Source organism: Brienomyrus brachyistius, chromosome 3, assembly GCF_023856365.1.
Source record: "Brienomyrus brachyistius isolate T26 chromosome 3, BBRACH_0.4, whole genome shotgun sequence".
Taxonomy (NCBI): Eukaryota; Metazoa; Chordata; class Actinopteri; order Osteoglossiformes; family Mormyridae; genus Brienomyrus; species Brienomyrus brachyistius.
In genome coordinates this window covers 18,019,593-18,030,788 of record NC_064535.1, presented here as the reverse complement: position 1 = coordinate 18,030,788, position 11,196 = coordinate 18,019,593, and the positions used below count along the sequence as shown (strand labels likewise).

General features: G+C 46.7%; 1 protein-coding gene across 2 annotated transcripts in view; it reads right to left on the bottom strand.

Annotated features, from left to right (window-relative positions):
* Positions 1-1,231: 1,231 nt before the first annotated feature.
* Positions 1,232-11,196, bottom strand: part of LOC125738121 (adenosine kinase-like) — a 35,142-nt gene continuing 25,177 nt past the window's right edge. For both annotated transcript variants that reach the window (XM_049006768.1, XM_049006769.1), the window contains exons 7-11: positions 10,830-11,000; positions 8,872-8,907; positions 6,164-6,278; positions 3,654-3,740; positions 1,232-1,754 (exon numbers count right to left, since the gene is read on the bottom strand). In XM_049006768.1, the coding sequence (XP_048862725.1) occupies positions 1,630-1,754; positions 3,654-3,740; positions 6,164-6,278; positions 8,872-8,907; positions 10,830-11,000 (534 nt within the window). In that variant the 3' untranslated portion in view covers positions 1,232-1,629. The remainder of the gene's footprint in view (positions 1,755-3,653; positions 3,741-6,163; positions 6,279-8,871; positions 8,908-10,829; positions 11,001-11,196) is intronic.

The following is an 11,196-nucleotide window of genomic DNA, read 5'->3' as shown; positions in this document are numbered from 1 at the left end:
CACAGTTTTGGAAATTGTGTAGGAGAAAGCTCAGTATTTGTGTGTGTGTGTGTGTGTGTGTGGTGGGGGGGGGGGGGGGAATGCACAGTGAGAGTCACAGTCCCGACATTTTTAAAACACAGACACCAACACTCCTCCACATACCACAGCAGCACAGTCAGCCTGAGACATTGAATTGGTTCAAAATGGCCCTGGAGAATGAAAGTAGTGAACATCCATTCAGCACTTGTTAGTGAAAGTGAAGAGTCAATTCTGTGGCGAGGGAGGTCTCTGGGTGCTTGGCTTTGGAATCAGGTGTCTGAATAGTTACACTTTCATTGTGTATAAAAGAATAATAGTTTTCAGAAACACTTAAGGCCAAAGGACTGTTAACAGTATCATTACACAATTACAGTCACAGTGCTCTGGCCTCAGCCATCTCTCACTTGGAGCCTGAAGCAGACAACTGCCTTAGAATGTTTAATTACACTTCCTACCAAGGAACAAAGAAAATCTGGAGGCTTAATATCTGTGTGCATCGCACTCATGCAAAAACAAAAGGCACTGAGCCCTACATGACTGTGGGCCTGACATGGCAGGCATCAAGCATCACATCTACTTGAAAGCAAGCTGTTCAGGCCTTGAGGAGAAACCAGGCCCAAGTAACACCAGGGTGTGTCACTGCAGCAAGGAGAGCTGACCAAGGAACCAATGACGTTATACGTGAGATGCTTTCAGAAAAATAAAACAGCATCTCTACTAGCTGTTTTAAAGGGCTGATTCAGACAAAAAAAAAGATGCTGCCTTCAAAGTGAAGTTATTTTCAAGTTGTTTCACAGGCGTTTTTTTTATTCATACTATTGCTATCTATACATTGTGACAATGCATAACCATAGAGGAACCTCCATTTCATCCCCTGAACTCTCCGAAGCTTCTAAGCCAGTGTGCCACTTGAGAAGATTGCTGTGACCAGTGGGCCCAATGGGGGCGAGTCAGGGAGGGCCATAGGCATCATCAAGCCTGCATAATGATCACCATAAGGAGCAGATCAGCTGCTAATCCCCTTGCTGAATGCAGAATGACCCACCTGCCGGCGGAGAGAATAGAGGCAGGACCTCCCTGAGCCTGGTGGAGAGCTGGATAGAACAACCAGCCACCCATGCTGGCTGAGCAGCTAGACTGCTCTCACAATACCTCTGTGGAAGGAAGAGAGGCTCAAAAAGCAAAGTAAATGACCCAGCGTGTCTCATAGTCCATTTCAATCAGTTTATTTCCACTTTCTCAGTTTTCTTTATGTAAAGGTCCAGCAGGCAACTTGTCATGTCCACCATAGGTCTGAACTGTGCTTTCAAGAATTGTTTGGTATACTGACACAAGGAGCAGTACACACCAACAGACAGGCACTCACACAGGTACAGACACTCAGGTAGATAGGCACAGGCACACTCCTTTGAGTAAATCAGCCAAAAAAATCACTTAAAATCTTAAGTAGTCATGTGATCTTGGTAAACAGGAAATATGCTGGGATGCTGTCTTGGAGGCCGAGGTCCTGGCTGTGGGGGCAGGGGAATGGTTTTTAAAAAATGGGGGCAGAGCAGCATGGCCGGCAGTCACTGAGAAGGGCATCTTCGGTAGAGAGGCTCCTGTGTGTCAGTGGAAGTCTGGCTTCTCCGGGACGGTGCACCCAGCCCGGCGGATTACTACGTTGGCTGCATAGTGCCCTGCTCGAATGCAGTCCTCCAGGGGGCGCTCTTGGACGATCTGTGACAGGAAGCCTAGAGGATAGAGTATACACAGCCACTCAGGCAGAAAGCATCACTGAAGGTGTGTGTGTTTGTGGACTATAGCATAGAACAACTATTGCTTTTGGTGCATATATTTCCCTGTCTTGCAGCAGATACCCCACCCCCTACCCTACTCTAAATACCCCACTGTGGGGCAACAGAACTGACCTTTGCAAGCAAAAAGAATTATTTTTCTGGTAGCATGAAGTGTATTTGGCTGGCTAGAGGCAAACCAATATAGCATTTGGGTGGATAGATGACAGCTCTGTTAGGGAGATCAGGAAACATATTTGCTACTACAGCCCCTTAGGCCCTGTTCACACCTGGTATTAACATGTGTTCTAGCAGATCTGATGACAAGAGGACAGCGATAAATACAGGTGTGAACACACCCAAGACCTATTGAGGACGCATTGAGATCCGATCACTCAGACCACACGTGGAGGTGATTTGGGATGGATTTGGCCACATTTTTATAGCACTGTAAACGGGAATGTGTTCCTTGCCGCATAGAAGGACTCAGCTGACATCCTTGCGTGGGCATGTTGCCTACATACGTAACCATTAAAAGCACGAGCGGTATGTGACACGTGATTTATATCACACCTGTGTAAACTGCATTGTGAATAACAACCCATCTTTTCTACAACATTAAAAAAAATAATAAGTTTGAATCTGCTAGGAAGTTGGTTTAATATCGTGTCGAGACCCATTGGCATGGAAACTGTCAAAAGTGTGCAAAATTCTGTGCAAATTCGGAAAAAATAAATTGCGTAAGAAGTGATTTATTAAAGATATTTTGGAATTTGCACACATCATATTTCATGTGAACTTTGATGACGCTTCCTTATTCATGTCAAGGCTGCTCCACATTTTATTAATATTGGTGACACATGCCGGTAAAAATTAAGTGACCGTAAAATGAAAGAGTATATGTAAGAATGTGCATTCAATATCCTTTGTAGTGGATATGCTTTGTAATTGTTTATATAGTTTTATGTTGGGTTGTCCGGGGGCTTGAACCCAGTCAGAAACTCCGGTCCTGAATACTTTGCTCCTTTTACTTCATTCTTAGACATATACTTCAGCATATCAGACAAAACAATGAACCTCTTTGTTGAAATTTTCACAATTTTTTTTCATTGGTTATGACTAAAAGCCAAAATATTATCATATGGAAATCAACATAATGCGTTACAGACCAAACCCTTTACCCTTAGATAGAAAAGTATTAGCCTGGCCGAGGCATATCTTAGTACTGAAAGACAAATGAAATATAGTTTTATTTTTTTAAGTAATCAAAAATATAATACCTTTTATGGAATTATATAAAAAAATATATTTCATTTTGAGTATTATGGCCTTCCATGCAAACGTTTTAGGTGGTTTGGTTACCCTGAAATGGGCACATAGCTTTTGATTTCTTCTCCTACTTTGCAGATTCTGCATACGGATTTACGTGCTTAAAATAAGCTGAGTCGAGACGCATGTTAATGCCAGGTGTGAACAGGGCCTTAGAGAGTCCCGCAGAGAGCCCCTTGGGGTGTCATCCTTAAAGCAGTCGGACCAGTACGAGTAACAGGTACCAGCAGGGGAGAGCAAACATCGCAGAAAGTGAGCAGTTTTGAATGGGAACCTGGCTGCCTCGACCCATCAGCCTGATGACTGATCCACACTGGCGCAAGACTGAATGTTTAGTGCAGCTAGAGACACCAAACTGAGCATGAAGCTTCAGCACTGGGGTGGGGGCAGATTTCTGAACCATGTTGGAAGAGACAGCAGAGACACAGCACTAACACACTAGGCAGTGTTACACCACAATGTTGGGACAGACTTCACTGTAGATGGAGTCCTTTGTTAGTACGGGCTTTGAGCTCCAAGGGCACCTACCTCCCACAAAGGCATCTCCGGCACCGTTGGTGTCCACGATTTCACTCTGGTCTATTTCAACAACAGGGAATGTCACCACCTTGTCACCTGGGAGCAGGGAAACAGCAAGGCCACATCACACACACACACACACACACACACGTGAGACATAAAAAAGGAAGATCTCCAGCATTTGATCCAGGCACCACTGAGTTGGATGCAATTAGTCAGACCCTTTTTGCCCACAATGTTAAACGCCTTAGAATCAAACCTCCCTCTGAGGCAACACAGTGGAGAGGTACATGTAGAGATTACAGCTACCTCTCTCAAAATCATCTTAACAGAAGAATTATACTTTAATCACTGTCTTTTCACCTGTCCTATCTTGCTCTCCCTGAGACACAGACACATAGAGGCGACAGTAAGCTTCGAGTCACAGCGCACGGTCGGCCAGCATGCAGGGCCCCTGTAGCTGGGAATTAAGGGTCTTGCTCAGGGGCCCAACAGTCTGTCAGCCCTAGGATTTGAAATGAGAGCATCCAATAATGCACTAAGGCAAACATCACCCCCTATGGCACCTGACATGCTCTGCAGAGCCGAGTGATTAATCTAGGGGGGCCAGAGGACAAACACAGGAGGCGGCACCTGTGTGATACAGCAATACCTAGAGGGACAGAAAAGAACAAACTCAGATGACTGGCCCCATTCACCACCACCACCACCACACTGCTGAGTGTAACGAGCCAGTAATGAGAAAGATTCTAGAAACCAAAGAGAAGGTGACTCCCTACTGAGCCAGTGACTGAAGCTCTTACAATGAATTTCAAATGCAGGTTCCGTACAAACAGCTGCTCTAAGCCTGAGAGACGTGCCACCTCTCAGTTGTATGTTCCAGACAATTCCATAGGTGCCCATAGCAGACCTGGGTACCTGGATGATACCACGTTGTGCTGAAACAACCAGCTAACTGGGCCAATTTCATTAACCCTGAAATACGACAGATTAATTTAAGTGTCCTCAGTCGCTCCGTCCATACTTTCTGTCAGCAACAGGAATCAAGTCAGCAGAAGATGCCACCTTCCACCTACTAACATGCCTTTTCCTGGCCGGACTCTGGAGGCTCGAGGTGGTGTGAAGGTCTCCTGAATTCTAACCCTTCCTCACCTCCATGCCAGGGCTATAGTTATGCAGCGGTATGGTTGGGCGGTGTGAGTGCAGAGTGCTGACTCACTAGCCTTGGACCTCGAAGTTCATTTACACTCGACACATCTCAAAAAATAAATAAAAGGTTTGGTCATAATGTTTATATCTTTACTATAAACTTAAAACTATACAAAACAAAAGATGAATTCCTAATTGACGGATATGCATTACACATGTGACAGTAAAAAATCTGTGATGCTTCTGGATTCAAGGCTTCTACTGTCTTATTTACGTGCCACATCATGTGGCAACTACATACTAAGGTTCCTAACTTACATTGTAACAAATACACAACTATAAAAATATACAGATAACAAAAATATAACTCAAAATTCTATTAGAAATATTAAGTTGAGTTGAAAGTGATGAGACATTGCGGTTGTCAAAAAAATCGATTCTCAAATACTAATTGATATTAAAAATTAGTATCTGATTAGATACTCATTTTCACCATTATTGATACCAACAGTGTGGTTTTCGCCTCATTCACCACTTCACACAGCATCACAGGCGCACGCACACACACTCGCGCAGCCCCTCCCCTCCTCTCAATAGCCGCTGAACACTTTCGCGCTGGTTAATTCACACAAACCGAGCTGGCTGAACATGGCATATGCTGCAGTTGAAGGCACTTAGCAAGCTGCTTTAGTAAATAAAAAAAAAGAAACGCAAAAGTGCCATTTCGAAGTATTTTGCATACGAGCATGGACAAGATAAGGATGTCGATAAGCCTCTATACAAACTCTATACAAAGTGCTACAAAGTTGTGGTGACAAAGTCAAGTAGCACGTCAAACCTGGTGAAGCATCTTAAAGGCCGACATCCGGGTCTTTATGAGAAATTTCACGAGCTCGTGTTCCAGCAACACTAAATTATTAAACACTTATCAAAAATGTTAACTTGGCCGGCGCACACCTTAACGTTAGCCATTTATCTATAAGCAGTTAGCCATGTGTTAGGGTTAACACGCTAGCGGTGTGTTATCATTAAGGTAGCGGATAGGCGCAGTGGCTAATAATAAAATAATATAGTTAATGTGGAAACAATGCAAAAAGTAAAACAAAAATGTGTTCTGTAAAATGTGGTAAACAGTCATACTTTACAAAACATACCGTTGTATACCATGAAACCGATATAACTTTGGTAAATACCGTGATATAAATTTTTGGTCATACCGCCCAACTCTATGCAGCGGCATGATCAGAGAGAGGAAGAATCTGTTCACTAACAAAAGCATGGAAGCCCGGCTGCAGCAGAGCAAAGGAGCCCTGATCCCCTACCCCCACCCCCCCCCTCACCCCGAGAGCCTCGTTCACATGGGGAGCTACCTTTGGTGACCACCGTTCCCCGTTTCCCTTGGGTGAAGACCACGATGCGCCGCCTGCTCTTGTTCACCTTGGGCAGACTCTGTGCCTTCTTCGCTATCTCCTCAATGTCTTCTATCTGCAGGACATACAGGACTCATTAGCACAGCAGTAGGCAAATGCCATACAGAGAACAATTATGTGAGAATATTCTGAACAACTGAAATCAAAGCACAAATCGCTTGAAATGAAAACATCTTATGAAAAAGCTCACATTTTAGTTTTAATGTAAAAAGCAAGTTCCCTAAAAAAGTAGAAAATAAATAGTTTGTATTTCTTGAAAACAAAAACCCTATACAGCGATCACGTCTGTCTGGGTGAAATTGATCACTATAGCGGATGATCATCCATTCATACATCCATTCTCCGCTGCTTATCTGGGACTAGGTCGCGGGGGCAGCAGGTAAACTGTGAGCCCCATCTCTGATATAAATAGCATTGGTGAAGCTCTGCTTCCCTCTCCTGAGTCGCCTGACTGTTTACCAGAACTTCTTCGATGGCAACCGAAAGTCCTTCTCCATAGCCTCACGAAACTCTTCCCATACCCGAGTTTTTGCTGCAACTGCTAAAGCCGCATTCTGCTTGGCCTGCTGGTACCTGTCACCTGCTTCAGGAGTCCCACAAAAAAACCAAGCACTGAATGCCTCCTTCATCCGCCTGACAGCTCCCTTCACTGCTGGTGTCCAGCACCGGGTGTGGGGAGTGCCGCCACCACAACAACAACCATACGGCCACAGTTCCGCACCGCCGCTAGAGTAATGGAGTCCCTGAACATGGCCCATTCAGGCTCCATGTCCCCTGACTCCCTCGGGAGAGATGAGAGGATCTTCCGGACAGTGCGCTTCCAGCACCCCCTCACTATGCATCAGGTCTATCCAGCATCTTCCCCCACCATGGAATCCAACTCACCATCAAGTGGTGATCAGTTGACAGCTCAGCTCCTCTCTTCACCCGAGTGTCCAAAACATATGGACACAGATCCTATGATTTGATTACAAAATTAATCATGGAACCACCCTTGGGTGCTCTGGTGTCAGGTGCACTTATGAACACCCTCATGCTCAAACATGGTGTTCGTTACGGACAAGCTGTGATTAGCACAGAAGTCCAATAACAGATCGCCGCTCGGATTCCAATCAGGCACGCAGTTCTTCCCAATCACCCCCTTCCAGGTTTCACTGTCGTTACCCATGTGAGCATTGAAGTCCCCCAGCAGAATAATCGCGTGCCCAGATAGAGCGCCTTCCAGGACCCCATCAAGGCCTCCAAGATGGTCGGATACTCCGAACTGGTGTTCAGTGTATATGTGTTGTCCACCATCGGAGTTCGTCCCCTGACACAAAGTTGAAGGGAGGCGACCCTTTTATTCAAATGGGTAAATTCCAACACACTGCCAACAAACCGAGAGACTATAAGTAGCCCCACCCCTACCCAGTGCCTTTCACCACTGGCACCTGGAATAGAGTCTAGCCCCGCTCCAGGAGTTTGGTTCCAGAGTCCGAGTCGTGCCTTGGGGTGAGCCCCACTATATCCAGTAGGTATCTCTCTACCTCCCGCACCAGCACGGGCTCCTTTCCCACCAGAGAGGTCACATTCCATTTACCTAGAGCTAGTTTTAGCCTGGCGATTGATCTGCCGAAGCCCATGCCTTCAACTACCACCTGATCTATATTGCACCCCACTGCAGGTGGTGGACCCACAGGAGGGTGGACCCATGTTATTTTTTCGGGCTATACCCGGCTGTGCCACATGGGTGGGAGCCCAGTCACCAGGCACTCGCCTTCAAGTGTCGTTGTCACTAAAGCCACAACTGGTGATTGCTGGTGATAAATTCATCAGGATGCCGTGAACAGCATGATAGCACTTTAAAATTACTGCAGCTTCTCACTACACCACTGCCATGGGACAGGCTGACACCAGGTAAACAGAACATCATTTAACCATGTCTGCGGAAATGCAGACAGCCAAGGGAGACTGATCAGCAGGCTGATCATTGCCTATGGTGGAGTCTGCTCCTGACAGCAGGCTGGCTCTGACTGTTAGCCTGCAACTCTGTCAAGGTCAAAGTGAATCAGCTGGGGGGGGTATTACCAGCTTTCACATTTTAAACACACAGCTGCAGAGGGAACAGGAATTGGGATGAACAGTCCTGCACCAGCTGTGACTGTGGGCGGCTCCTTACACAGACTCCCCGGCACACTGGGATCGCTTCACGTTCTCGCGTCAACTGCACCTCATGTGAATCTGGGAGTTCATTATTCATGGGAGGAGGAATCATATTCGCAAAGCTCCACATACAAATTGACAACACCTTAAAAATAAAGGGATGTATAATCTCTTGCTTATTCCCAGAATCCTACTGCAGACATGATTTCCCAGACATCCACAGGTGGCGCAGAGGCTAACGAGGCAGCTCCTTAATGAGGTGGCCAGGCGCCAACTTCCCGCGGGGCTTCTGAGAATATATAGCATCTGCAGACGATGTCAGCCCTTGGGCTTGGGCCCAGCGACTACATCACGGTACAGAGCCGACTGAGCACAGAACCATGACGACAGCCAGGTTTCCATAGCAACTGTCACACAGCCTGAAGATTTAACACCACATCAATCACTGTTCAAGAGAACAACACTATCATCAGGAGTCAGCCCTTAAAATATACTACGTCACTCACCTTGAAATCCTGTTCCCTGGCGAAGGTGGCAGCCTCCTGAAACAGAGAACACAGACAGACACACAGATAGACAAAGGCACACACAGACACACACAGATGGACACACAGATGGAAACACGCAGATACAAATCGACAATCACACAGACAGACAGACAGACAGACAGACACAGAGTTAATCACGGTGAAGGCAGATAGGTCTCAGCACAGCACACACGAGCAGAAGACCTTCCTCCACAACACACGCAGAAACGCAAACCCATGAGCGACACACACTTTTAAGAATCTTATGAGTGAGCCGAGCACAGCTGTCCTGAGTGCTGTAACATCAGACAAAGAGGAGGGATGTGAGAGGGACGGAGGGTCTATGTGCTAACCCAGGGCAGAATCCCGCAGGATAACCAGCGGCCACTACCCGGTCACTACCCGGCAGGAGGACTGCATGTCCAGGGGTTGAGCCAGCCAGTTATCCCACGGCAAACCCAAGAGGAGGACGGCAGGGAACAGAAGGCTATAATGTTAGCAAGGTTCGAGGGGACGCTGAGGAGAGAAAGCGGGGCCCTTATTACCAGCAGAACCTGGTGGACACCCATCACAGCCTCCATGCCTGGGTCAGATCACATGTTCATTCAGAGCAGGACGCAGCATCTTACTTTTCACCCAAATATACAGGTAGGGTGACAACTCTATTCAGAACAGAAAAGAAACTGACACTGTGTCTGTTCTGAAGGGATTTTCAAGATAGCTCTGCACTTTGGGGCTACCTTCTCAAAAATAAATAAAATATTTTTTTTTATGGAAGGGCTGGACTATATAGTAAAATACTTTTAAAAAAATCATATCAGTTGAAATTAATCACCATGATATAATTTAGGTCATTATTTATTTACTTCAAGGCTTAATTCTCGCTTTCAATTCCCTCGACATTCCCTTTAAACAGATTCTGAATACGAAAAAATGTGACATATTCAATTGATTACAAGACCGATTAAGTGGTCTTGAGACCAAGCCAGGCGCCCCAGGGGTCACCGACTCTCAGCCAGAGGGGCCTTAAAATCAAACTATAAACCATGTACTTCACATCACTGGGGCCATGCAGCTGTGGTCACCTGAATGACACCACAAGAGGAGAGGAGATGAGAGGAGAGGAAGGGAGAGGAGAAGCTGGGGCCAAACATCACACGTGAACTACGCCTAAAAAAACAACCAAACAGGAAACGGGGGAGGGGCTACTGAGAAGTGCACAAAGCAGAGAAGGTGGTGTCAAACACACTGGTGCTGCAAGCATCCAGCAGAAAGCGCCGTGAAGCAGAATCGCACCCCCTCCCAACCACGCCAGCGAAAACCAGGCCAAAACACAGGAAGTGACTGAATCTGCACAACAGTCAAGACCAGATAGACTGGGGGGGAGGGGGGACACACTGTCATGGCACCAGAGAGAGAAGCAGGTGTCACATGCTTACACACATTTGCACACATGCAGTCACATGTGCTCACACACACGCTCACGTGTACAGTCGCAAACATGCAGTTACACGCAGTCACACACATGCAGTCAGAAAAAAGTATTATATGGTACATTGGGCGGAGCTTAATGCTCTCCCCATCTATGACATCATAAGCGGGAGGGGGGGCGTATCCTTTATTGTGATTGGTCGAGGGGTTCTCTATACAGTAACACACACGCTCACATACATGCAGTCACACGCGTTCACAGACCCAGTTAAACACACACATGCTCATACATACAGTCACATACAGAGTCATATACATGCAGCCACACACACGCTCACAGCTAGTCACACGGGTTCACAGACCAAGTCACACAAACCCATGCTTACACATGCAGTCACACATGCTCACAGGAGGTACTGTCTAGGTGAGGACATGAGGACACAGATTCACACAAGCCAAGAGGAGGCCAACTGCCTGGGGTGAAAGGGACAGAGCAGGGCACTCACTGTCTCATTCCCGAAAAGGATGTCCACATAAGGCATGACCTCCATCAAGGGCTCCTTGAAGAACTGGCAGATGAATGGGGCCGACAGGTTAAGCGCAAATATCTTGTTGTTCTCAGAGGCATGTTTGGCCACCTTCAGAATGGACTCGGCCGACACGGTGATGAAGAAGCCCTGTGGGAGAAGCACAAGGCTCTGGGGTTAAAGATGCCTCAGGAACCAGCCAGACATAAGCATAACCCTCCATACCAGCAGCAGCAGAGGAAATGCTGCCGGCCAGGTCAAAGAGCCCACAGGTAGAATTGGCTCAGGATCAGCGGGCAGGGATGGAACCCGCTGGTCCCAGTGTGGACCCATTTAAGAAGGAACA